This window comes from Nicotiana sylvestris, chromosome 1 (genome assembly GCF_000393655.2).
Source record: "Nicotiana sylvestris chromosome 1, ASM39365v2, whole genome shotgun sequence".
Classification (NCBI taxonomy): Eukaryota; Viridiplantae; Streptophyta; class Magnoliopsida; order Solanales; family Solanaceae; genus Nicotiana; species Nicotiana sylvestris.
The window spans coordinates 162,928,610-162,956,555 of record NC_091057.1 but is presented as its reverse complement, the minus strand read 5'-3'; the positions used below and the strand labels follow the sequence as shown (position 1 = coordinate 162,956,555).

Sequence of the window (27,946 nt, the reverse complement as noted above, 5' to 3'; positions counted from 1 at the left end):
TGAATTGTGAAAGTATAAGTGATAATCGAAACTCTAGAGCACTGGCTCGAGTTGTGAAGTGAACTGTGAAGTAAAAGTGAGAAAGAGAAGAGATCATTATGTTGCCCCTTGTCGGGCTATTGTTGAGTTGAGGTTCCCTTACATTGTGTTCTTAATGGATATTACGGACGTTCAGGTTGATGATTCTTCGTGTTAGGTATTGTAACAAGTTTGGTTATAGCTGGGTAGTTAGATGTTTAATAAGTTTAGTTATAGCTGAGGTAGTTAGATGTTGAAACTAGTTGAGTTATAGTTGAGATAGTTAGGTGTTGGAACAAGTTTGATTATGGTTGTTTCTCCCTTGCCGGGATGTATATACTTGTACTGTGGAGTTCCCTTGCCGGGATAGAGTAGTCTATTGTTGATCCCTTGCTGAGACGATTAATTATGATTATTGTGGACTGTATATTTGGAACGGGTTGCGCGCCGCAACATTATTAGATATTATATTGGATCGGGTTACACGCCGCAACAGATATTATATTGGATCGGGTTGCACGCCGCAACAGCTATATATGTGGATCGGGTTGCACGCCGCAACAAATATTATATTGGATCGGGTTGCACGCCGCAACAGTTATATATGTGGATCGGGTTGCACACCGCGACAATGTTAAATGATAAGGGATCGGGTTGCGTGCCGCAACAATATTGTTATTGTGTTGATTGTAGACATCGAGTGTTCGTTAATACTTTATTAAGTTTCTGATAGAATTGATATGTTTCCCCGAATCATGTTTCCCCCTCCCTTTAAAACTGTTACTACCTGTTTATATTTCTGCTCTATATTATATAACTGTAAAGGTTTATCTGGAGTTGGTCCTAGTCTCGTCACTACCTCGCCGGGGTTAGGCCAGACACTTACCAGCACATGAGGTCGGTTGTGCTGATACTACACTCTGCACTCTGTGCAGATACCGGAGCAACACTTGATCAGTAGCAGTAAGGGAGCCAGCCTTCAGTCCACCGAGACACCGAGGTAGCCTTGCAGGTGTCCGTAGGCCCGACGTCTCCTTTATCTTTTATTATGTTCTGTTATCTCATGTATCCGAGACAAACAGTGTTATTTTTCCTTCAAACTATTGTATGTAGTACTCCTAGTAGTCCGTGGATATTATGACACCAGTTTCTGGGTAGAGGCATGTGTTGACTTTCAAAACATTTTGGTTTTATTTTTGGTTAAGACTTCCGCTTAAATCTCATATTCCGCTGTCATATAGGTGTTTATCACTTGTTAAAATGAGTTGTAAAAAAAAGATTAACACAGAAGAGCTAAAGATTTCTAAGTTTGTGGCTTCCTTAGCTTCTACAAGTAGGCGCCATCACGACTCCCAAGGGTGGAAATTTCCGGGTCGTGACAAGTTGGTATTAGATCTCTAGGTTACATAAGTCTCACAATAGCTCAGTAGAGTCTGAGGGATCGGTACGAAGACGTCTATATTTATCCCCCAAAGGCTACAGAGTTAGGAAAACTTCACATTTGTTCTTTCTCGTTGTGTGGTTTTGTTTCTCAATACTAATTGAACTTCTACTCTGTTCTTTCGCAGATGGCGAGAACACGCGCTTCCTCATCCACCGCTCAGCAGCCTGAGCCCCCAGCAGTAGCTCCCACGAGTGGCAGAGGGTGAGGCCGAGGCTGAGGCCGTACCAGAGGCCGAGGTAGGGGTAGAGCCTAGCCCCGAGTAGCAGCCCCAGTAGCGGAGCCTCAGGTTGACTTTGATGACGAGGTTCCTGCTCCAGCAGCTTCGGTGGGCCCAGCTCAGGTCCCAGAGGAGTTAATTTTACCCCAGTCCTTCAGGATGCTCTTGTCCGACTAGTGGGCCTCATGGAGAGTGTCACCCGAGCGGGCTTGCTTCCTGTAGCACCAGCCATCTCTCAGGCTGGAGGAGGGGCCAAGACTCTTACTACTCGCACTTCGGAGCAGGTAGCTCCTTAGATTCAGACTCTAGCGGTTCAGCCAGTTGGAGCAGTTTAGCCGGGTGTGGTAGCTCGGACTAGTGATGGAGCGTCTATATCTGTCGGTGCTTTGTGGAGGCTGGATAGGTTCACCAAGCTCTTCACTTCCACTTTCAGCGGTGCATCTACTGAGGATCCCCAGGATTATCTAGACAACTGCCACGAGGTTCTTAGGAACATGGGTATTGTTGACACCAATGGGGTCGATTTTGCTACATTTCGCTTGTCTGGATCCGCCAAGACTTGGTGGAGGGATTATTGCTTAACTAGACCAGCCGGATCGCTAGCCTTGACTTGGGAGCAGTTCACACAGCTATTTCTGGAGAAGTTTCTCCCCATTACTCAGCGAGAGGCTTATCGGAGGCAGTTTAAGCGCCTCCAGTAGGGTTCCATGACGATTACCCAGTATGAGACCAGGTTCATCGACTTAGCTCGTCATGCTCTTTTCATACTTCTTACCGAGAGAGAGAGAGAAAGAGAGGGTGAAGAGGTTCATTGATGGTCTTATTCAGCCGATTCGCCTTCAGATGGCTAGTGAGGCTGGGAGTGAGATCACTTTTTAGGAGGCGGCCAATGTGGCCCGTAGAGTGGAGATGGTCCTGTCACAGGGAGGTGGTCATGGGTCGGATAAGAGGCCCCATCATTCAGGTAGATTTAGTGGTGCCTCGTTTGGAGGCAAGGATTCATATGGTAGAGGCCATCCTCCTAGGCCCTTTCAGTCAGCTCTTTAGGTCTCTCATGGCGCTTCAGGTAGTTTTTTGCCGCAGATGTTGTATTTTGATCAACAGTCCTACAGTGCACCACCAGCTCCTATCAGTGCATTGCCGCTCCAGAGTTTTCGGGGTGGTCATTCGGGTCGCCAGGGTCAGTCTCAGTTTCCTCAGCCACAGCACTCAGGTGGATATTTTGAGTGTGGTGAGTATGGTCATATCAGGAGGTCTTTTCCGAGGTTGGTGGGTACTCAGTCACAGCAGTAGGGTTCCCGTGCTATGGTCCAGGCACCAGGTGTTCCATAGACCACCCAGCCAGCTAGGGGTGGGGGTAGAGGTGCTAGAGGTGGAGGTAGAGGATTTAAAGGTGGAGCTCAGGCCGCTAGAGATGGAGGCCAGCCAGCTGCAGGCCGTCCCAGAGATGGAGCCTAGGGTGGTGGGGCCTAGCCCCGATGTTATGCTCTTTTAGCCAGGCCCGAGGCTAAGGCTTCAGATACAGTTATTACAGGTACGGTTCTGGTTTGTGATAGAGATGCTTCAGTGTTATTTGATCCAGGGTCTACCTACTCGTATGTGTCATCTTATTTTGCACCGTATCTGGTTATGCCTAGTAATTTATTGAGTGTTCCCGTTTATGTGTCTACCCCTGTAGGTGATTTTATTATAGTTGACCGAGTCCATCGTTCTTGTATTGCGGTGATTGGGGGTCTTGAGACTCGTGTAGATTTGTTGCATTTAGACATGGCCGATTTCGATGTTATATTGGGGATGGACTGGTTATCACCTTACCACGCTATCTTGGACTGTCATGCCAAGATTATGACCTAAATTTACCGGATAAGCCTCGTTTAGAGTGTAGAGTGACTTCTGGCCATGCTACCCATAGTGTTATATCTTATGTGAAGGCTCGGCGTACGGTCGAGAAGGGGTGTTTGGCCTATTTAGCATATGTTCGTGATTCTAGTACCGAGGTTCCCTCTATTGATTCTCTGCCCATTGTCCTAGAGTTTCCTGATGTTTTCCCTTCAGACCTGTCGGGTATGCCACCCAACAGGGATATTGACTTTTGCATTGATTTGGCTCCGGGCACTCAGCCCATTTTTATCCCGCCGTATCGTATGGCCTCGCCTGAGTTAAAAGAGTTGAAGAAGCAGTTGCAAGACTTGCTTGAAAAGGGTTTCATTAGGCTGAGTGTTTCGCCTTGGGGTGCGCCGGTGTTGTTTGTTAAGAAGAAGGATGGATCGATGAGAATATGTATTGATTACCGGTGGTTGAACAAGGTTACAATCAAGAATAAGTATCCATTGCCAAGGATTGATGATTTGTTTGATCAGCTTCAGGGTGCCAGAGTATTTTCGAAGATTGACTTGAGATCTAGCTATCATCAGTTGAGGATTAGGGCATCTGATGTCCCTAAGACAGCATTCCGCACTCGGTACGGGCATTATGAGTTCTTGGTTATGTCATTCAGGTTGACAAATGCCCCCGCAACTTTTATGGATTTGATGAACCGAGTGTTCAGGCCTTATTTGGATTTGTTCGTGATAGTCTTTATTGATGATATTTTGATATATTTCCGCAACTAAGAGGAGCACGAACAACATCTTAGAGTGGTTCTTTAGACCTTATGGGATAGTCAGTTATATGCTAAATTCTCGAAGTGTGAGTTCTGGTTGAGTTCAGTTGCATTACTGGGTCATGTTGTGTCCGCAGAAGGTATTCAGTTTGATCCGAAGAAAATTGAGGCAGTCAAGAATTGGCCTAGACCAGCATCAGCTACAGAGATTCGGAGTTTCTTGGGATTGGTAGGCTACTATCGCTGATTTGTGGAGGGTTTTTCATCTATCGCAGCCCCGATGACCAGGTTGACCCAGAAGAGTGCCCAGTTCAGATGGTCGGACGAGTGTGAGGCGAGCTTTCAGAAGCTCAAGACAACTCTGACTACGGCACCGGTGTTGGTTTTGCCCACAGGTTCAGGGCCTTATACAGTTTATTGTGATGCTTCTCGTATTGGGTTTGGTGCAGTGTTAATGCAAGATGGCAAGGTCATTGCCTATGCTTCGCGGTAGTTGAAGATTCATGAGAAGAACTATCCAGTTCATGATTTAGAGTTTGTAGCCATAGTTCACGCATTGAAGATTTGGAGGCATTATCTGTATGGCATGGCATGTGAGGTGTTCACGGATCACAAGAGTCTTCAGTATTTGTTCAAGCAAAAGGAGTTGAATTTGAGGCAGAGGAGGTGGTTGGAGTTGTTGAATGATTATGATATCACTATCTTATATCACCCAGGAAAGGCCAATATGGTGGTCGATGCCATGAGTAGGAAGTCAGCCAGTATGGGCAGCCTTGCTTATATTCCGGTCGGTGAGAGGCCGCTTGCTTTGGATGTTTAGGCCTTGACCAATCGGTTCGTGAGGTTGGATATTTCTGAGCCTAGTCAGGTATTATCTTGCACGGTCGCTCGTTCTTCTTTATTGGAGCGTATCCGTGATCGGCAGTATGATGGTCCCCATTTGTGTGTCCTTAGAGACACGGTGCAGTGCGGAGGTGCCAAGCAGGTTACCCTAGATGATGATGGAGTTTTGAGATTGCAGGATCGAGTGTGTGTGCCAAATGTGGATGGGCTTCGGGAGTTGATTTTAGAGGAGGCCCATAGCTCCCGGTACTCTATTCATCTGGGCGCCGCAAAGATGTATCAGGATTTGCAGCAACATTATTGTTGGTAGAGAATAAAGAAGGATATCGTTGCATATGTAGCTCGGTGTTTGAACTGTCAGCAGGTTAAGTATGAGCATTAGAGGCCTGGTGGTTTATTTCAGAGGATTGAGCTTCACGAGTGGAAGTGGGAGCGAGTTACTATGCATTTCGTTGTTGGACTCCTGCAGACTTGGAGGAAGTTCGACGCAGTATGGCTCATTGTTGATAGGCTGACCAAGTCAGTGCATTTCATTCTTGTGGTAGTCTCCTATTCATCCGAGAGGTTAGTTGAGATCTATATCCGGGAGATTTTTCGTCTTCATGGTGTGCCTGTATCTATCATTTCGGACCGAGGTACGCAATTTACCTCGCGTTTCTGGAGAGTTGTTCAGCGAGAGTTGGGCACCCAGGTTGAGTTGAGTATAGCATTTCATCCTCAGACGGACGGGCAGTCCGAGCGGACTATTCAGATTTTAGAGGATATGCTCCGAGCTTATGTCATTGACTTTGGAGGCTTATGGGATCAGTTTTTGCCTTTAACAGAGTTTGCCTACAACAACAGTTACCAGTCGAATATCCAAATGGCTCCTTATGAGGCTTTATATGGTAGGCGGTGTCGATCTCCGATTGGATGGTTTGAGCCAGAAGAGGCTCGATTGTTGGGTACGGATCTGGTTCAGGAGGCTTTGGATAAGGTCAGGATTATTTAGGATAGGTTTTGTACTCAGTCCAGGCAAAAGAGTTATGCAGACCGCAAGGTTCGAGATTTAACATTCATGGTAGGTGAGCGGGTATTGCTTCGAGTGTCTCCTATGAAGGGCGTGATGAGATTTGTGAAGAAGGGCAAGCTTAGCCCTAGGTTCATTGGCCCGTTTGAGATTCTTGATCGAGTGGGAGGGGTGGCTTATAGACTTGCATTGCCGCCGAGCTTATCAGTCGTGCATCCAGTGTTTCATGTGTCCATGCTTCGGAAATATCGCGGCGATCCATCCCATGTGTTAGATTTCAGCATGTCCAGTTGGACAAGGACTTGTCTTATGAGGAGGAGCCGGTAGCTATTCTAGACCAGCAAGTTCGTCAGTTGAGGTCGAAAAGTTTTCCTTCTGTTCGTGCTTAGTGGAGAGGTCAGCCTCCTGAGGCATCGACCTGGGAGTCTGAGTCCGATATGCGAAGTCGTTATCCCCACATTTCCCCGACTCAGGTACTTCATTCTTCTGTCCGTTCGAGGACGAACGATTGTTTTAGAGGTGGAGAATGTGATGACCCAAAAGGTCATCATTTGTTTTAAAATGAAACTCTGTGTTCTGAGGCCTTGAATACCTCATTTAGAGTCACCTAAATTTGCGTGCACAGTCCAGGCGCGTAGCCAAAATGCTTAAATATGATAATCTGTGAAAAACAATAAGTTTTGATTATACAATGAGCTAATTTGACTTCGGTCAGTGTTTTGGGTAAACGGACCCGGACCCGTGATTTGACAGTCCCGGAGGGTCCGTAGGAAAAAATGGGACTTGGGCATATTCCCGAATCGAATTCCGAGGTCCCGAGCCTGAGAAATAAATTTTCAAAGAAAATTATTTTCTGAAATTGTTTAAAGAAATTTGAAATGAAATTTGATTAGAACATGATGGTATCGGGCCCGTATTTTGGTTTCGGCGCCCGGTACAGGTCTTATATATGATTTAAGATATTTCTGTGGAATTTGGTGAAAAACGGATGTCATATGACGTGATTTGGACTTAAATTGCAAAGTTGATGTTTAAAGAAGTTTTGAGAAGATTTCATTGCTCTTGAGATTTAATTTGATGTTCATGATGTTATTTTGATGATTTGATTACACAAATAAGTCCGTAGGATGTTCTTGAGGTTTTGTGTGCACTTGGTTTGGAGTTCCGATGGCTCGGGTGAGTTTCGGGATATTTTAGGCTTAAAACCAGAAATTGCAGGTCTCTGAACCCCACGAGTGCGGTCCGCGGTGAAGGCTATGCGGCCGCGGTCGGCTTTGTGCAGTCCGCACAGAACTCTGATGTGCGGCCGCAGTCGACTTTGTACGGTCCGCACAGGGCCCTGTTGTGCGACCGCAGTCAACTTTGTCCGGTCCGCACAAGGGGTCTGAGGGGGTATAAATAGACGGGATTTTCAGTCATTTTTTATTTTTCAAAACCCCAAAAAACATAAGAGGTAATTTTTCAAACAACCTTTCTTCTCCAAATCAATTGTAAGTCATTTTTAACTAGTTTTCTTCAATCATTAGCATCTTTTAATATGATTTCAACTTTAAATAAATTATTTTCATAGGGGAAATTGGGTGTTTTGGGTAGAACCTAGGTTTTTTCAAAAATTGGGGATTTGGACCTCGATTTGAGGTCCAATTTCAAAACAAATTATATATTTGAGTTCCTGGGGGAATGGGTAATCGAGTTTAGGTTCGAACCTTGGGTTTTGACCACGTGTGCCCGGGGCGTTTTGACTTTTTGGGTAAAACTTTGGAGAACTTATTTTTCATGCATTCAAATTGATTCATTTAGCGTTTATTGATGTAATTAAGTAACTTGTGGCTAGATACGAGCGAATTGGCGAAGGAATCAAGGGGTAAAGCTGTAATTGAAGCTTGAGTTATGTTTGAGGCATCGAGGTAAGTGTTTGGTCTAGCCTTAGCTTGATGGATTAGGAGTTGTGTCTTATTTGCTATTTGTTCCTTGTTGAGTACGACGTATAGGCATGGTGACGAGTATCTATGCATTGGTGTCAAGCATGACCGTGAGTCTTATATTGTGATTTTCATTATCTCGTTGTATTATTTATGCTTTGGTAAAGATTTCTATTTGTAGTATAAAGTTGTGGAAAGAATTGTGACATATGAACATTGAGGAGCGTTGACTCCAGTTGTATAATGAATTGTGAAAGTATAAGTGATAATCGAAACTCTAGAGTATTGGCTCGAGTTGTGAAGTGAAGTGTGAAGTAAAAGTGAGAAAGAGAAGAGATCATTATGTTGCCCCTTGCCGGGCTGTTGTTGAGTTGAGGTTCCCTTACATTGTGTTCTTAATGGATATTACGGACGCTCAGGTTGATGATTCTTCGTATTAGGTGTTGTAACAAGTTTGGTTATAGCTGGGTAGTTAGGTGTTTAACAAGTTTAGTTATAGGTGAGGTAGTTAGATGTTGAAACTAGTTGAGTTATAGTTGAGATAGTTAGGTGTTGGAACAAGTTTGGTTATGGTTGTTTCTCCCTTGCCGGGACATATATACTTGTATTGTGGAGTTCCCTTGCCGGGATAGTGTAGTCTATTATTGATCCCTTGTTGGGACGATTAATTATGATTATTGTGGACAGTATATTTGGAGCGGGTTGTGCGCCACAACATTATTAGATATTATATTGGATCGGGTTGCACGCCGCAACAGCTATATATGTGGATCGGGTTGCACGCCGCAACAGATATTATATTGGATCGGGTTGCACGCCGCAACAGTTATATATGTGGATCAGGTTGCACGTCGCAACAATGTTAAATGATAAGGGATCAGGTTGCGCGCCGCAACAGTATTGTTATTGTGTTGATTGTAGACATCGAGTGTTCTTTCATACTTTATTATGTTTCTGATAGAATTGATATGTTTCCCCGAAGCATGTTTCCCCCTCCCTTTAAAACTGTTACTACCTGTTTATATTTCTGTTGTATATTATATAACTGCACAGGTTTATCTGGAGTCTGGTCCTAGCCTCGTCACTACCTCGCCGGAGTTAGGTCAGACACTTACCATCACATGGGGTCGGTTGTGCTGATACTACACTCTGCATTCTGTGCAGATACCGGAGCGGCACTTGATTAGTAGCAGTAGGGGAGCCAGCCTTCAGTCCACCGAGACACCGAGGTAGCCTTGCAGGCGTCCGCAGGCCCGACATCTCCTCTATCTTTTATTATGTTCTGTTATCTCATGTATCCGAGACAAACAATGTTATTTTTCCTTCAAACTGTTGTATGTAGTACTCCTAGTAGTCCATGGATATTGTGACACCAGTTTTTGGGTAGAGGCATGTGTTGACTTTCGAAACATTTTAGTTTTATTTTTATTTAAGACTTCCGCTTAAATCTCATATTCCGCTGTCATGTAGGTGTTTATCACTTGTTAAAATGAGTTGTAAAAAAAAAAAAAAGAATAACACAGAAGAGCTAAAGATTTCTAAGTTCGTGGCTTGCCTAGCTTCTACGAGTAGGCGCCATCACGACTCTCGAGGGTGAAAATTCCGGGTTGTGACAATATATATAGAGAGAGAGATTGAACATATTCATATTCGTTCCTCATCGTAGTAACGGCTTAATGCTAGAGAAGAATTAAAAGAGATACATTGCTATATCCAACTAAAAGAGATTCATTAATAAAAAATTTAACATGGTCTGGAACGCTCGTTGTAATTCTTCGTCCTTGAATGCCTCATCTCTTCATCTGGAAATTTGTTTAAATCAAATTCATAATCAGCTGCATTCAAATCAAAATTGTGTCACACTCTTTTAATTGAATCTTCGACATTCAAATCAAATTTGTTTAAATCAAATTCATAATCAACCACATTCTTTCATTATCGTAGTAGCAGAATTTTGGCTTAAGAATAGATTTTATAATACAATGGTGGAAGTTGTTAGGATTCCGGTGTTTATTGACTGTATTTGTGTAAACATTATAAAGTGTTTAAAAAAATAAGATTGATTTATTGGTATTTGAACAAAGTTATCCATAATTGAGGTGTTTGTAGTCTTTAAGGATAATTATTACTAAGGGTAAAAAAGAAAAAAAAAATTAATTTTGTCTTGAACTTCTGAAATGACAAATTTGAAACAATTATTTTTAATAACCACGACTAATAATATGAGACGGAGGGAGTATGCCAGTCATCCAATTCCAATGCCCTTGTTTGGTAAGAAAGAGCAGCACACTAAGGTAGGAAATCTCACAAGTCCATGTGTTAAGAATTTTCACAAAGAGAGTAGTCAATACTTAGGAGATTCAAATTTAAGATGGTACACAGTATATAGTTCTTCTTGTATCTGATAAATATCGTTCGAGCTCTGTTAATTTGGATGCTAGACAATTCATTGCAATTTGCCTATGCATTACTTTTGGTTTTAGTTTGTATACTCGGAGACTGTTCAAATTATTGAGCTATTGTTTGGTCATAGATTCTCAAATTTATTTTAAAAATTTTAATTTGAGTGAAGTTTAATTTGAAGATGAAAATCTGTTTGGACGTAATTTTTTCAAAATATATTTCACTTTTTTTTTTAAAAGAAAAAACATGAAATGTGACTTATACCCACAAGTTTTAAAAACAAAAATACCCAACAACTCCGAAGAAAATTTATACAAAATAGGCGAAATAAATCTTAAGAAAATTTATACAAACATTAGCAGATTTTAGTAAATTACCTTCAAATTTTATCTTTGCGTTGGATTAGATTGGCACAATAATTTTGGCGAAGGTTTTCTCCTGTTTATAGAGATGGGCAAAGCCGCGTGAGTTTAATGAGGGAAAAGTGGGTAGATATGGATTAGCTGAGTCATAATAACAGAAAATGAGCTTCTTTTTTTATAAAATATAAAGTTTAGGGTAATTTTTGAAATTATTTTACAAACCAAACGATAATATTTTGAGCCAAAAATAACTCTTGAGCTGGTTTTGGCATTTAGAAATTTGCCAAAATAAAAAATCTATAAACAAACATGTATATATATTTGCCAAAAAAAATTAGAAAAAATTTCGTAAAATTTATGGCCAAACGGGGATTAAAAAGTCAACTATAAGTATTTATAAAAAAAATCATGATTATTGTAATAATATATATAAAAAAACAACTTATTGTAATTGGCTAATCTTCACATATAGGGTAAATAATTGTTATAGCAAAATAAAAAGAAAGTATTCATTCTGAAGTTAAACATAAATGAGTAGTTGTATAGAAGGACAAATCTTTTTTTCTCCTTTCGATTACATTGAATGTTTTCCATCACTTCACGAGAACTAATAACTTGAAAATTAAATTGTTTTTATTAAAAATGTTACAACCTACATAAATTAGATTTAATTGTGAAAATCTCTACATTAACCTCTAAAATTTTGTTACTTAATTTATGCCTCAAAGACTGTGGGGGACGAGGCGGCCAGATCCCTTACGTCTGTCTCAAACAAATAATCAACCATAAATTTTCTCTCCCTAGTCTTCTGGGTTTTGTACAAGTCTCCACAATAACTAGGTAGAGGAAAACAAAAATACCAAAATCCAAGTCTGACTATATTCATGGCTTCCAATAATAATCAAGATTTACCGGAAGCCACAGTGCAAAACGTGCTAGAGCAAGATACACTGAAGTGGGTATTTGTAGGGGGTAAAGGTGGGGTTGGCAAAACTACATGTAGTTCAATTCTTGGTATCCTTCTTTCTCAGGTCAGATCCTCAGTTCTCATTATATCTACTGACCCTGCTCACAATCTCAGTGATGCCTTCCAACAACGCTTTACCAAGTCTCCTACCCTTGTCAATGGCTTCTCCAATTTGTATGCCATGGTATTCTTCTTCTTTCTTTTTTTTTTTACACCCCTTTTCCTTTAAAGCTCAAATTTTTATTTGGATCTTGTTTGCTTCTTCTTGGAATTAATTAATTGTGTATCACTTGTGAATTTGGTGCTCTTGGTATTGTGGGTTAATAGTTGTTACAGAAAAAAAATGCCACCTTTATTGTTTAGGGAATGAAACAGGTACTACAATTTTGTTATAGTTTTGCTTAGTAACAAAAATTGTGTCTTTCCTTCATGCATGAATTGAGAAATTTAAGGAAAATTCATTTTGAATTGAGACAAAAACAAAGGTTAGAACTTTAATACTCCGAACTCCTTTTTTTGTTTGTTTGTTTTTGTGTGTGTGGGGGGGGGGGGGTTGTTAATTTAGTGGGTGTGGAGGAGACGTTTGCTGGAATTGATTTTAGGCCCTTTTGTATTAAGTAATAGTACTCAGCTTTACCAAGCTTAAGTCTCGTGTTTATATTGGGGTGTATTGAATTCAAGGAGTGACCTTTACTGGATAATTTATGACAACTTCCTGGCAGTTTGAATGTATGGTCAATTTCTTTTTTAACCTAATATGCTGTTGCTGGTCTTGATTTTTTGATTGAACTTGCGTTATTTAGGAAATTGATCCAACTGTGGAGAAAGAAGACTCAGTCACTTCAGATGGTATGGACGACTTTTTGTCTGATTTGACAAACGCAATCCCTGGGATCGATGAAGCTATGAGTTTTGCGGAGATGCTAAAGTAATTGGTATCCCTTTGTAATAAATACCATGATTGTTAACTTTCTTGGGGATAAATGTTTTATGAACCCCAAATTTATTTGAAAGTGATAAAGATTTATTCTTGCGTTAAGCCTCATTTGACACTATGCAATTATGGTAGCATGGAATTAGGAGGATAATGATGTGAAATTAGTATATTGCACTGTATGAAAGGCTCTTTGGATGTATCGTATCCCCTAAACACTGGATGAAAAGATTGAGCCAATTTACAGTATCTTATCTAGTTGATGGACTTGAATGTACATTGAGCAGTAATTTAGTTGCCACAGCATGGCCTTTATTTAGGCTTTTTGTTTATGGGAGATATATTATAGTAAAACTATATAAAGTGCCGGAAGAGCTACAAGTGATCCAAAAATCAATGAGTCTAGGTTTTGGAAGATTCACTACACGAATACACAAAGAACGTATTTTGTTGTTCATGGTTTCTTGGTATCCTCGGATCAAATTGCCCTTCACTTGCTTATCAGGAGAACAAGATATTAAACCAACCTTCAATAGTTGTTTATACATCCATGGATGAAGATCTGTTTTGTTATGTGGTAAATAGAGGACTCAATACTGCTCTACTTTAGGAGATCCTAGAAAAAGCTTCCTACTCTGGATGACATAAAAAACTGTCTTTTAGTATTTAGGCCTAGTTACTTATCAAAAAAGTATATAGACCTAGTTGGCCTGATCCGTTTAATCCAAGAGACCTATCCTGTATTAAAAGGGCCCCTATCATCACCATACTAGACCCACTAGAAGAGGAATAGGGGACAGCTATCTCAATGCACTTCATAATTTAACGGTAACCCCGACAACCCGATAGGGTGTCTGTGGATCTGGATCCATAACATGTGCCCTCCATCACATATGTAAAGAGCCAGTCTTGAATTTGAAAGAAGGACAAGAGTGATTCCACTAGACGATGACGCTTAAGGAGGTATCAAACTGCACTAGTTAACGACCCCTCTAATTGACACATCACTAGATATAAACGAAATTGGACAAGGGATGTTATTTCAACTGAAAGTGATCATCATGACTATTCTTTTTCCTGGACATCTGATTCATTAATTTGTTGAGATCCTTCTAACCCTTTTGGTTCGAAGTTCATTTTCTTATGGTACATCCGTAGTGCTTAAATGTGACTACTTTCTTACATTTGTCTGGAGGCCGATATATTTGTTTATCAGTAGGTTAACACTGCTGGCTTGTTAATCAAATTGGGCTATAACTTTTTTTCCATTCGTTTCTTTCCAGATTGGTGCAAACCATGGACTACTCGGTAATAGTGTTTGATACAGCCCCAACAGGGCATACTCTTCGGCTATTACAATTCCCATCGACTCTAGAGAAAGGGCTTGCCAAAGTGATGAGTTTGAAGAGTAGATTCGGAGGTGTGCTGAGTCAGGTAATCACCCCTCGAAATAAAATTACCCACCTAACCACGGACACAGCCCAAAAGTCCATTTTCCATATTTTTTTTCCCTATAAAAATCCCCCGCTAAGCTGCTAATTTTAAGTTCAAGGTTGATGCTGTTTGCAAGAAAGGAAAACAGAGAAATTTACTAAAGTTTGTCTATTGCAGATGACTCGCCTATTGGGTGTTGATGAAGAATTTGGGGAGGCTGCTATCCTTGGCAAGCTTGAAGGCATGAAAGAAATTATTGAAGAAGTGAACAAACAGTTTAAGGATCCGGTGAGATTCGTACCTCAAGATCGTCATTCCTTCTTTTCTTTCCTTTTCTTTTGGGTTGATAACCAAGAAATCTGCTGTGAGGTAGCTAGCGCAACCCGGTTTGCCCACAAGTTCGAAACTTAGGGAGTATGGACCCGTCCCTCTAATCGGCTCCCACAGAAATTCGAGCTTTCATTTCAATGGTAGGGTTCAAAATTGTAACGTGCGCTCCAATCCACACATCCCCATGCTGTGCATCCTTAACATTGAATCAAAGCCCTGGGAGCAATAAATTACCATTCTTATGAAGACACTTTCATGTGCTCCCTCTGTCCCAATTCATTGGCACTCTTCCCTTTCTTTGGCTCGCAAAACAATTGGCACCTTCCTCTATTTAGAAACTTCATGATCTTTATGTTACCATTTTGCTTTCAATGCTATGCTTTTGTAGGAATTGACATGATATATGGACCAATCGGAAAGGTACTTTTGGTACTGGATGTGTATTTAGCTTATGTGTCGAAAGTCTTCATTTCTTTCATAAAATATGTGTCCAGTCAAATGCTACCAAATAAATTGGGAGGGAGGGTGTAATTGTTGCTGGGCCAAGCCTAGTGTCACAAATTAGTTTAATGTCAGAGATTCATTTGCCTTTGGACCTAAGGAAACAGGTGAAGTTTAAGTTAGCAATCAACAAATTTAGGGAAAGTGGTGCCAGAATATCCTTTTGCAGGATCTCGTCTACTAGAATCTCGTGTTTTAACGGAAGATACAGCTCCTTTACTCTTTGACCGGTCACCGGAGACAAATACAAGCTGTACAACTAAATTTGAACCTTTTCTGTTGGTAATTTGGTATTACTCCGTGTTTCACTCTATTTTAGGGGTGGTTTTATATTGTCTTTTGGCGGTGGGGATAAGTTTGCTTGGACTAGAAACAGAGTACCATGGGTGAGAAAGAAATTTGCTAAAACCAAGACTGAAGTAACGGACTCATTAAATTTTCTAAGTTGTGCATCTCTCGTATCTGCTGGATGCTACTATTTCGAATATCTGTTGCTTCTTTGAACCATCATTAAAATTGGTTGCACAGTAAAGAGTTCATGCAGCCTTGTATTGTTGGTTAGATAACTATTTATCCTAATGTTTCAGTTGTAAATAGTTCTCACTTCTAGTTATTTGTGTAGTTCTTCATTATTAAGGTCTGAACTTTGACACCTAACTGGTTCCTGTGTTTTCTAAAGTTTGAAACAATGAGTTATTTTGAAGTGGGGAGCAAGGCATATTGATATATTCAATACATTTGTTCTGCTTCTTTTACTTTGATTGTGGAGGAATCTGCTGTTATTGCATGTTGATTCAAATTCTGTAGCTTTTGTGCGTGTATTATAATTGCTGGAGCATACCACCTTCCCCTTTTTTTTGATAAGGTAAAAGTTAAATACCACCTTCCCCTTCATAAAGGAAAGAAAAAAAAGGTTACAGATGTGTCTCACCAGATGCTGAATGCTGAATATTCTTTTGTTCTTTGTTCACTTAAACCTCCACTGTGTTATCAAGTTCAACTGATGCATTAACACCATTTTTCTTTTTCCTCTTTTAATAGGACTTGACAACATTTGTTTGTGTTTGCATTCCGGAATTCCTCTCTCTATATGAGACTGAAAGACTAGTTCAGGAACTTGCTAAATTTGAGATTGATACGCACAACATTATAATTAACCAAGTGATTTTCGACGAAGAAGGTACAGTTCCATCTTCTTTCCTTTTTTTCGTTAATTTTCATTTGGCTTGTACATTTCATTGCATTAATATTCCCTGTGCCTTGACCCGTGCTATATAGTATGACGCTTTTTTAATTTTGGGAAGTTCCAAAAGTGCGACACCCTTCTGTCAGTAATTTTATTCATACAACTTACTTGTTCCAAGAACTCAAATTGATGTACCTAATCGAATTCAAACTTTTAAAACTACTCAATTAATATGTTAATATGTTCTTCCACTACTGTTGTTGTACTGTATGTAGTAAACTAATGTTTTAAGTTCCCAATCGATCTCATATAAATTAGGTCAAAAAGAGTTCTAATTTCTTCTGCTTGATGTGATAAACTAATTTGTAAGAGTTGTAATCCTTTTCAGTTGTTGAATCCAAGTTGCTGAAGGCTAGAATGCGGATGCAACAGAAATACTTGGATCAGTTCTACATGTTATATGACGACTTTAACATTACGAAGTTGCCTTTGCTCCCACAAGAGGTATGAAGATGCTCTTGCGCATAGATATCTGCTTCTTCCTTTTTTTACTGATTTATATTCTCCTTGTACTGAGAAAAAAAAATTACTGATCATAAATTCATGAATCTTCTCTAGTAGCCATAACATGAAAAAAACTGCAGCATACCACCAATGTGAGAACCTTTTGTACCAGTCTGCTCATTGATGAGTTATTTTTTGATAGGTTTGTGGGGTTGAAGCCCTAAAAGGATTTTCGCATCATTTTATAACACCATACAAGCCTTCTCTTGCTCGAGGTTCGGTGGAAGAGCTGGAGAATAGAGTAGCTTCATTGAAAGAACAGTTGAAAGATGCTGAAGCAGAATTAGAGAAAGTTAGAAAAGGCAAACAGAAGGTATAACCAATCTCAGACGACCTGGGCGATGGAGCGTGTTGTTTCGGCTTGGTCGCTTTTGTATTTTTATCAAGGGAAGTATCATTGAATGAATACTTGTGTATTTTTCAAGAGGATTTTCATGTACGATTGTTTCATTTATTTTTGGGGAGGTTCTTTTGTACCTTTGATAAGTTAATAAGTCGGGTCATTTAGGCTTACAATGTACTTGTAGAGGAAAAGGGACCAATGGTCTCATTAGATGTAAACCAAATGATGAAGCCAGTATTTATGTAGTGAACCTAAAAGGCAGTGAAAGTTTCTTGGAGATGATGAGCACATTTTTATTCCAATCGTGAACTATAGTGAGAAGGTTTGTGTTACCTTATTTTGATTTGTTCTTTTGTTGAGAATTAGGTGTAATTCTCTTCGATCAATTATTAAATCCTTAAAAAGGTAAGACAAATGTTTACTTTTTATAACCATGAAACAAGAAGCCTGTTAATTTCCTTTAATCCGCATAAACTGAGATTCTAATATTCTAAACACCCTCATAGACAGTGATGTTGAGATGGCCGAGTTGGTCTAAGGCGCCAGATTAAGGTTCTGGTCCGAAAGGGCGTGGGTTCAAATCCCACTCTCAACAATCTGATGTTTCTTTTATTGCTTTTTTCCCCTGCTTCTCTAGAATATAATGGAGTATAAAAGTTAAGCTTCATATACCTTGAAGACAAATCGCCAGACGCAATAAAACCAAAGAGAAATACTCTAAAACGTAAGCTCTACACGTAATACGTCACGAGTAAACCAGAGGTTATGGTGGATAGATCAATTAGAAATCGTTTTTTGAATATTTACCAGAGATGAGAACCAAGTAAGAAAGCACTTGTTTAGTGTAAGAAGTATTCTTTTCTCCTTGTGGTAATTTAGCATTTCAGACCACAGTAGTAGTTTTACTATCATCTTCTCCACAATAACTTCTATTTTTATGTTCACTACATCCACTACTATTTTGTGGCATTGAATGCTAATTTAGTATAAATATATACTTTTATATATACATAGCTCTAATAAGATGCGACCTCTGAATTTATAGATTTTAACCGACTCATTTCGGAATCGACATTTCTTAGTTCTGCTCATATATGTTTCTGGGATATGTTAAAAATTTGTGCTTTTTTGTTATACCATTCCTATTGGTATTTAAGACTAGTAAATCTTTGTGAATTTGGCTCAACCAAAAATTTCTTCGTAATGATTCAAGGTAAAGCATTTGTATCATTTTCCTTCTGCCAAGGTGCCAGGACAGAATGGAATCAGTAATCAAAATGCACTTATATTAGCATCATACATTCAATACACTTCATTGTTGACTAGTACATGACATGATTAATGACCAAAGTTCTATTAGAGTCTGAATTTTTTGAAGCTCCTGATGTATAATATCAACATCAACCGCCATGCAATGTTGAGATGAAAACAACGTTATCCTTCTCTTCCAGCACTGTTTCAAGCTGGCCACTTAGTTCCCAATCAGTGTCATTTACAAGGACTAGAACCCCAGGCCTCCTGCAACAAATACAAGTTATAAAAAGCTATCTTCTGTTTCCTCTTGGCTCGTGTAAGTGTGCAAGTATGTACGTGTTCAAACAAGATATGGGACAAGGAGGTGTCAACATAAATTGGCACTGTATATCCTACAGGATGAAAATAGCATGTTAGATTTCATAGAATCTTTACAAGAATAATCCTTTTTAGTTTTGTACTAAAGGATTACTGACTCGTATACTGCCTTAGCATCAAGTTGGTGCAAAGTTGTTGCATTTTCAACACATGTTCTACTTAGCATGATTGGCACTATATTTGATGGTGGCATCATTTCACTTAGCATGTTCCGCTATGCAGTAAGGTAAGCAGGATGGGTAAAAAGTTAATCCAACTTACACCGAGTCTCCTTTCATAAACATTTCAGGCCTCTCCTTGATCAAATTGGTGCGAACCCAAGTGAGCAAGTTTTTCATCGTCATCTGGTTAAGGAAAAGAATGAAAAAGGAATCACACAACTGCTCCCCTAGACAGATGAAAGTACACGCTTAATTTGATCTATGTATGAACAACATTTATTAGAGATGAAACTGCACCTGCTTCTCTCCATCTTGAGGGTCAACATTAATGTTATGGATCTTCACGGAATCACAAAGAAGTTCCAACCCTCCCCTGAGTTTTGGAAGTAAAAGCATAATTGGAAGATGTCAATAGAGGTCAGATGTGTATGGTAAGGCATTTTAAAAGAAAGTAGAAAAGAACACATAAAGGCTAATCAACGAGTGTCATACTGACAAGAAATGGCAATTCCTGAATATACTTTCAAGTAGTAGATATAAGGTCACGAAATTCTGTCCCACCATCACTAGATATGAGTTTCAAAATTTTATCCACATTTACACAACACAGATGTTAAGATGTTATCCTTGACACACTGCTAGGTCACTGAACAACTACAAATAGAAGTAACAAGGTAGAATCATAGGCAATAGTCACTGCACTATCCCATCATGTATAACAAGCATTTACAGAAGATGGTAAATGATACCACTCTGCTAACAATGACGTCCTTTTAAATTTTGGAGTCAAAACTCAAACATTCCAAGGTGTTGAACAAAATCATTATGCTGAAAAGCAACTTGCTACATCTTAAATCTGAAGAGTCAAGACCTCCAAGGGTTATTTATTAGAACAAATTCTTCTACATGTTACACATGTGTGAATGGATATTTAAAAACCGACTAAACCGACCGAACTGTACCGCACCGAATCGATTTTTAGGTTTCTTTTAAAAAAACCGTAAGTTTTTATCTAAACCTATAACCGTATCAATAACTAGGGTAGGTTTTTTATTTTATAAAAATACCGAACCGTACCGAATAAATTTTACATGTGGAAAATATATTTATACAGTAGGTTTAAAAATAATAAAGCATTACATTTTTCTTTGGACCTTGGAATTATGAAAATAGTTACAAGCAAACAAGTAATTTAACTCAAAATATTAATTACTAAAACCTATTATGCTACTTCTACTTAAACTAAGTTATTTCCAGCATCTTCATTAGCAAGACCCAACATATTTTAGTGATTATGAGTAGCAAACTACAATGCATTGAAGATGTTTCCTTTCATATAATTTAGATTTATCCTTTTGAATATTTAATCTTCTATAGACTTTATTATGAGTTTCTGCCTGGTTAATATCTTTCCACTCGTGTGATTTATATTTTCTCTGTCTTTGCTTGGTTTCTTTTACATTGTTGTAGAATAGTTGATGGATCAGTACTCTGCCATTTTTCATGTTTTTTTAGTTCATCACCCTTTAAACAATAAAAATGTTTAGAAAGATTTGCTAAGTCCTATTAAAGAACATATGTTATTGCATTCTAGTTCTACTGGTGACTTTTACATGACATTTAAAAAAATACCAAAAATTAACCGAACCGATATCGAAGAGAAACCGATATGATCGGGACGGTTTCGAAAAGTCTAATTGTGGTTATATATAATAGAATAACCGAAAAATTGGTATGGTACAAATTCTATAAAATAACGGGCTGAACCGAACCACTGACACCCCGACATATTAGAACAAAGTTCAAGTTATTCAAAAAAAAAATCAGCTAACCAACCCGAGAAAAAAGAAAGAGCTTGAACACTATGCAAATTCCATCTCTCAAGAGTTTCATGATTTGGACCCAATTTCCATTTTTCCATCATTAATATGCTCAGTTATTTGCAAATTGCCATTACTAATGTTCTTCCTGATTTTCATGAAGTACGTACGGACTTCGATTGTAAGATCCCAATTTGCTCCGGCAAAGGAATAAGTTACCTTTAGAACACCGTAAAAAGCTAACAGCAATGCAACACAATAGGTAATTCTTCTCAAGCAAATAGCAACTCATGGAGTAAGGGCTCTAGTTTGCAATATTCATCTAGTAAAAGACCAGCTAAATGGTGTATATAGCATAAAATTTACAACATCATTTAACTAAAGCTTCATAAAAAAGGCAGCTTTTTGTGACATCTAAAAATAAAAAATAAAAAGAGAATTCCTGTGTGAGACTAAATATTAAACTCAAATATCCCACTTTATGCATGAACAGCTGAAACTAATAGCTATAAGCTAATGAAATATAGCAAACATTATGCAGGCACTCAAACACGGTCCTCTTTAGTACAGCAAAAACAAGCACACAAATGATATTACAGAGGGAACGAAGATAGACTATATGAGTGTCTCCCATATTGCTCAATCAAGCAACTACAATTCGAAACTAGTCAGGTCAGATATTTGAATCCTCATCGTCCACAGTGGCGAAGCTACATTGTCCTAAGGATGGGAACACCCTTCGTCGAACCAATACACTGTGAATATAGGTAAAGTATTAGGTTTTAGAGGTATATAATATATATTCAACACCCTTTGTAGGTGAATTATTTTTACTTCTCTCAAATTGGACACCCTTAGGGAAATTCCTGACTTCACCATTGTTCGTCCATGCATTCATACTAATATGGCTGTGTTACGGAGGAATAAGAATCAAATTTGGAGCAGTGACTTACTAATATCTAAGTGCTCTTGCTTGGGGTTTCGTTAGCCCTCAAAAATAATCCAAAGACACTAAGTGCCACTCTCTCAGTAGCACGGGAAAAACAAAGTAGTAAATCAAATACATAGGAAAGAGGCTGATTGTGTCAAGAATTAGCAAGAAACAGAAAACTGGAACATATATTGCAAACAAGATTAAATCTTTCAACAGTTTGTTTAGTCCCAAATGTCTTTAAGGCTTCCAAAATTCATAAATCGCCCATCCAAAAACCTTATATATCAACTTTCCCTTTTCAGCTAACCTGTAAAGGGTTTCAGCTAAAAATCTAATCTTGCAGAGATTACATCCCAGGATTGGAACAACTCTAATCAAATACTTGAAAATTAGCTGAATTTGGATGTACCATTAAAAGACGAAATATAGATTCGATACAACATATAAAAGAAAAATACTAAAAAATTACCCGAATTCGAGCGTCAACTGCATCTCTATTTGAGGTTTATGAAAAGATCAAAACCTTAGGAGGGAGATAGATGGACGACTTGATTTGTAGGGTTTATCGGGACGGTTGAAAGTTGAAGCAGACCGTCTTTTAGAGCTGTTTATTATTCCCGTAATCTTTTTCTCTTTCTTTTCTATTTCCTTGATTTTTCTTCCGATTAATCTAGATATTTCTCATTTCTTTCTTGTTTTCTTTTTTTCCACTTAGTATTTACACGTAAACCATGATATACATTATTTGACTCAAAATATATCGAAACTTTTTTTAACAAATCAATCAAATAAGATGAAGGGGTAAATCTTAGTCAGACATAATTAATTCAAGATCAAAGAGCTAATAGCGTAGATCACATATAGGATAAAAGAGATGTAAATGATCTTATTGAAATTCAATATTGTGTCTCCCATCGATCGATGGGGAGATAGCTTTAGATGTTCTTTTGTAGATTACTTCTTTCCGATCAAGAATACAAGAGGAGAGCTTGGGAGAGAGAAGGGGGGAATAGTCCCCTTAATCGAAGATTTTCCCTTACTATATATAGTCAAGTCACTCTTGTCCTTTACTTGGGCCGACGCCCTCTTGCCTCCAATGTGTCTCGGTCGTCTCTTTAGGCGCTGCTTCTTCCGACTTGACGGATGTCGGAAAAGGGATGCAGAGTGGGGTATGCTATCTTTCACTGCCCAGTCACTTAGGCGGGACGTTGGTCAGTTCGATCGTGACAGTCAGATTTTGACCAATACAGTTAGCCCAGTCACTTAGGCGGGACGTTGGTCAATTTGATCGTGACGGTCAGATTTTGACCAATACATACACATTCGTATATAAAATTTTAATTATTTAGTCGTGATAATTGTTTATACATTCTCGTCATTATAATAAATTATATAATTCAATATAAATATTTCCGTCTTTATGATCTATAATATATCAAACTAAAGTATTCCATACGTAATAATCCTTCCAATAGAATAAACTTTGTCATAAAACTAGAAAAGGCATGGGCGACAGAGTCTAAGGGAAGCTGGTAAATACATAAGTGAATTATGAGTTACATTAGGAGAGAAAGTAAATTTACAAGATTGTTTGTGCAGTGAAAAGCAAGTTCTGATAGTGTATGATGGAATAATATAAGGAGCAAGCAGGCAATATATCAAACTTATCAACTGCTCCTAATAGCTATGCAGTAAATATTTACATCAAATTAAGATACATCACTTAATTTTAATTAATTAATATTTATTCTTACTCTATTAAATTATTTAATTTATGAAAGAATCGAGTGGAGAAAAATATTTATTGTTGCTACGGTGTCATATTTCATCAATCACATTGCTTTGTTTAGTTTACCAAACTGGACAAAACAATTAGATTACATTAATATCTATATCTATATATTTCTATACTATATTAAAAGTATGAAGACTCTTAGCGAAATGTCGTTCGTCATTTTTACCCTTTAAAAAATATAGTTCACATTGTGCAAAACAGTAATTTAGTTATTTTCCTAATTTTTAGGACTTCAAAATTAGTTAAAATTTTATTAAATGTACTAAATCTCCTTTTATTAATAAACTACAACTAATATTTATGAGTTTGTGATCATTAATGAATTTGCTACTTCTATTCTTAAACAAAGAAAGTTCAATGTAAAATCTATATGAATATTAAAAATTTTAAACCTAGACCACCAAGGCTTCCAAAAATCCTACCAAATTTGAGGCTATTCACCTCAACAAAGGAAGTTTTTTTCTTTTTCCATTGATTCCAACAAATGACTCAATGTGATTTTTCATATATTAAGTTATTTATATTAGTTGATAAATCTTTGAGAAATTATGATAAAAGCATATGGATTAACAAATATCCATACTTTTGGGATTTAATAATAGGCCGCACAAATAGTATTATTTTTCAAAAGATATATTTAAAGGATATTAATTTATAAATTCACGTGAAATCGATAGATCAAACAGTTATTTAGTTACGTAAAGTTGAATGACCTTTCAACGTTAAAAACAAGCACTCATTTTATATCATTTATGTACTAAGAATAAATACATATTCTAATAAATTCCCGTTACCCGATATTATTATACTCTTTAATTCTACATCAAAATTCAGAAATACTTAATTAATAAAATATCACTAAACAAATGCACATCAAGTAATTCAAATGATATAATATCTAACTTTAGAGGAGATAAAGATATTATTATTACATCCTCATCATTTAATTTATGTATATCAAATATATTCTATTAAATAATTTCAAAATAAAGAAGAATCGGATAACTTTAATAACTCAATCAGAGGCACCAAAAACGGAAGTCTAAAATCATCATCATTTAATTTTAAACTTTATTAGAACAATAATTAAAACTATAAATTGCACGTTAATCAGTAATTATATACTCATTTTCATCGTTTGCCCAAAATTATCATTTAAGTTTCCCTAATATTTCGAAGTTTTTTTATTAATTATATTTTGTATATTTAATCCTTACTTATTTGAATTGTATATAATTTTTGAATGTTAAATATGTTATATAAATTCTTTCCTTATTAGAATATGTAAACTTTTATTTTATAACTCAAACATAATTTTAATATAATATTTATCTAATTATTTTAAAATATATTATCATGATGGGGTACACAAGCAAAGCGCGTACTCTAGAGGTCGTTTGGTAAAGTGTGTTAGGGAAAATAATGCATGCATTAGCTTTGTGTATTAGTAATGCTTTGTTTGGTACACTTTTTCAACATATGTATAACTAATACAAGCATTAGTTATACACTTTATTTGGTATTATCCTATGTAAGATAGTTTGTTATTGGCAAGTTGGAAGTTGGATTCTTCCCACATCGGAAGAAAGAAGTTCCGTGCCTGTCATGTGAAATACTCCCGGGACCGACCTTACTCGTACCGTGCATGTTAGCCTCAGAACTGATCATTATGAAATAGCACATAACAGGCACGAGATTGTCTCAACAGGCACGAGACTGACTCAACAGGCACGAGATTAACTCAACAGGCACGAGATCCTAGAGTTAATTATTTATTTGAACTTTAAATTCAAAATTCGAATAAATAGTCGTGTCTGTTTGTGAAACAAGACATCTTTCTGAAAGGGTCTGTTGGTTGCCTATAAATACACAAGAATTCCAACGAAGTGGATATAGAAAATCACAAGTGTTACTGCAGGCTTTGTTGTATCCTGAAGAGAATCGTTTTGTATTTTCCCTAAATTAGTATACAGGCGATAACTCTTTAAGGACAGTCGATTTTCACGCCTCACAGCCAATTTGATTATTTTATTTCTAACAATCTTAAAGAGTTATTCTGCTATGGAGAAATTGATGTCTGTTGTTGAGAATCCGAAGGAGTTCATCAAACTTGATCGCTTTGATGGAACGAACTTTACCCGTTGGAGAGACAAGATGATATTCTTGTTGTCCGCTCTCAATATCTACTATGTTCTTGATTCTGCCTTGCCTCTGATGCCTGAGCCCACAGTAGAAGATTCTGACGTAGTCAAGGAAGAAAGGAAGAAACGAGAACATGATGAACTGTTGTGTCGCGGCCATATTCTGAATACTTTGACAGATCGACTCTATGATCTTTACTGCAATCTGAAGTCGCCAAGAGAGATTTGGACTGCTCTACAAACTGCATACCAGAATGAAAAACGAGGTATTGACAAATTCCTGGCTCTGCAGTACTTTGAATTTAAAATATTTGATACTAGGCCTATAATGGATCAGATTCATGAACTGCAAATCTTAGTATCAAAACTAAGTGATCTTGAAGTTAAAATTCCTGATGCACTTCAAATAGGTGCTATTCTTTCGAAATTGCCTTCCTCTTGGAATGACTATAGAAAGAAAATCCTACATTCTATGGATAAAATGACTGTGGAACAATTTCGTACTCACATTCAAATTGAAAGTGAGACTCGTGCTCGTGTCAGCCTTCGAGTTCCGCAGTCAATTTTGTCAGTCAGAATGATTCAGGAAGTGGGAACAAACATCTGAAAGTTTCCAAAAAGTCTTCTTTTAAAAAGAGAAAGAACTTTAGTTGTCATCATTGTGGAAAGAAAGGCCATATGATTCGGGACTGCAGATATAGAAAGGCAGGAATAAATTTCAATGCAGGCAATACCGAAAAGTCTGGAAAGATTAAAAAATCTGGAAATTCTGAAAAGACAAACTTAGTGGAAAATTCTGCCCAAGGACTGGTTGCCATGGTTTCCGCAATGCAAATTGGTATGGTCACAGAGTTGAATGTGGCTACCGCTGCTACAAATACTCAAGACTGGTGGCTAGATTCGGGTGCTACTATTCATGTCTGTTATGACAAGAAGATGTTCAAGACATATGCAGAAGTGCAGGATTCTGAACAAGTCTTGATGGGAAACCATGTTGCGGCAGATGTTGCTGGAAAAGGAAGTATTGAGATTAACTTCACATCTGGCCAGAAGTTGACGTTACTGAATGTGTATCATGTTCCTGATATGAAGAAAAACTTAATGTCCGCTGCTTTGCTGTCAAAGAAAGGCTTCAAGATAGTTATTGAGTCTGATCATGTAATAGTGTCTAAGAATGGTGTTTTTGTTGGAAAAGGCTATAACTGTAACGGCATGTTCAAATTGAGTATTAATGAAATAAATTATGTTTCTGCTTACATCGTTGAGTCTGATTCTTGTTTATGGCATGCTAGACTAGGACATTTAAATTTTGGCTCCTTGAATTATATGTCCAAAAATGGTTATATCTCATGTAAAACTCAACATATAAAATGTGAAATTTGCATACAAGCAAAGATGACAAAGAAACCATTTCGTAAAGTTGAAAGATCCACAGAACTATTAGATTTAATACATTCAGACTTGTGTGAATTAAATGGAGAATTAACTAGAGGAGGCAAAAGATATTTTATTACTTTTATAGACGACTTCTCTAGATTTACATATGTTTACCTACTTAGAACTAAGGACGAAACTTTTCAAAAGTTTAAAGAATACAAGTCTGTTGTGGAAAATCAAAGGAGTAGGAAAATTAAAATTATTCGAAGTGATAGAAGCGGAGAATATTTTCCTAATGAATTTAATAAGTTCTGTGAAGAGCATGGCCTAATACATCAAATGAGTGCCCCTTATACTCCTCAACAAAATGGGTTAGCGGAAAGGAAAAATAGAACTTTGGTGGATATGGTTAATGTTATGTTACTTAATGCACATTTGCCACATAATTTATGGGGTAAAGCACTACTAACTGCATGTTATATTTTAAATAGAGTGCCTTCAAAAAGTATGCATATTTCGCCTTATGAGCTTTGGAATGGTAGAAAACCAAATTTAAATTATTTTAAAGTGTGGGGGTGTATATCTTATTATAGAGTACCTGACCATCAAAGGACAAAATTGGGTCCTAGAGGAATTAAAAGTGTTTTTGTAGGATATGCACAACACTCCAAAGCTTATAGACTGCTAGATCTAGAATCTAATGTCATTATAGAATCTATACATGTTGAATTTATTGAAAATAGATTTATAAATGACAATGTTGATGAAATGACTGAAATAAATGGAAAACGTATCGATGCTAATAAATTGTCGCTTTCTGAAATTATTAAAACTAAGGAAAGAAGTGATGATATGCAAATAGAACCAAGGAAAAGTCAAAGAATAAGAAAAGAAAAACATCTTGGTTCTGATTTTATTTCTTCATAATTTATTGTATTTCTTGTTGAAGGAGATAGGACAAATATTTGTAATCAAATTCCTATTGTATTAAATGTTGAAGAAGACCC

General features: G+C 37.6%; 2 protein-coding genes and 1 non-coding gene across 4 annotated transcripts; 2 read left to right on the top strand and 1 right to left on the bottom strand.

Annotated features, from left to right (window-relative positions):
* The first annotated feature begins 11,539 nt into the window (after positions 1–11,539).
* Positions 11,540–17,381, top strand: LOC104216351 (ATPase GET3A-like). 2 transcript variants are annotated; one of them, XM_009766373.2, is made up of 7 exons: positions 11,540–11,971; positions 12,591–12,715; positions 14,005–14,155; positions 14,333–14,443; positions 16,028–16,166; positions 16,561–16,676; positions 16,879–17,381. In XM_009766373.2, the coding sequence occupies exons 1-7, from the start codon at positions 11,705–11,707 to the stop codon at positions 17,053–17,055; spliced, it is 1,086 nt and encodes a 361-aa protein (XP_009764675.1). In that variant the 5' UTR covers positions 11,540–11,704; the 3' UTR covers positions 17,056–17,381. The 2 variants fall into 2 exon arrangements, with proteins under 2 accessions (XP_009764675.1, XP_070026627.1); XM_070170526.1 differs by lacking the exon at positions 16,879–17,381 and having other exon boundaries at positions 16,561–16,682.
* A 212-nt stretch (positions 17,382–17,593) lies between these two features.
* Positions 17,594–17,674, top strand: TRNAL-AAG (transfer RNA leucine (anticodon AAG)). The gene has a single exon. It is a non-coding gene; the product is annotated as a tRNA-Leu (tRNA).
* A 667-nt stretch (positions 17,675–18,341) lies between these two features.
* On the bottom strand, positions 18,342–22,644 carry LOC104216350 (ubiquitin-related modifier 1 homolog 1-like). The gene is made up of 4 exons (XM_009766372.2): positions 22,096–22,644; positions 19,170–19,245; positions 18,973–19,055; positions 18,342–18,597 (listed from the first exon to the last, which is right to left on the bottom strand). The coding sequence occupies exons 1-4, from the start codon at positions 22,116–22,118 to the stop codon at positions 18,480–18,482; spliced, it is 300 nt and encodes a 99-aa protein (XP_009764674.1). The 5' UTR covers positions 22,119–22,644; the 3' UTR covers positions 18,342–18,479.
* Between the last annotated feature and the right edge of the window lie 5,302 nt (positions 22,645–27,946).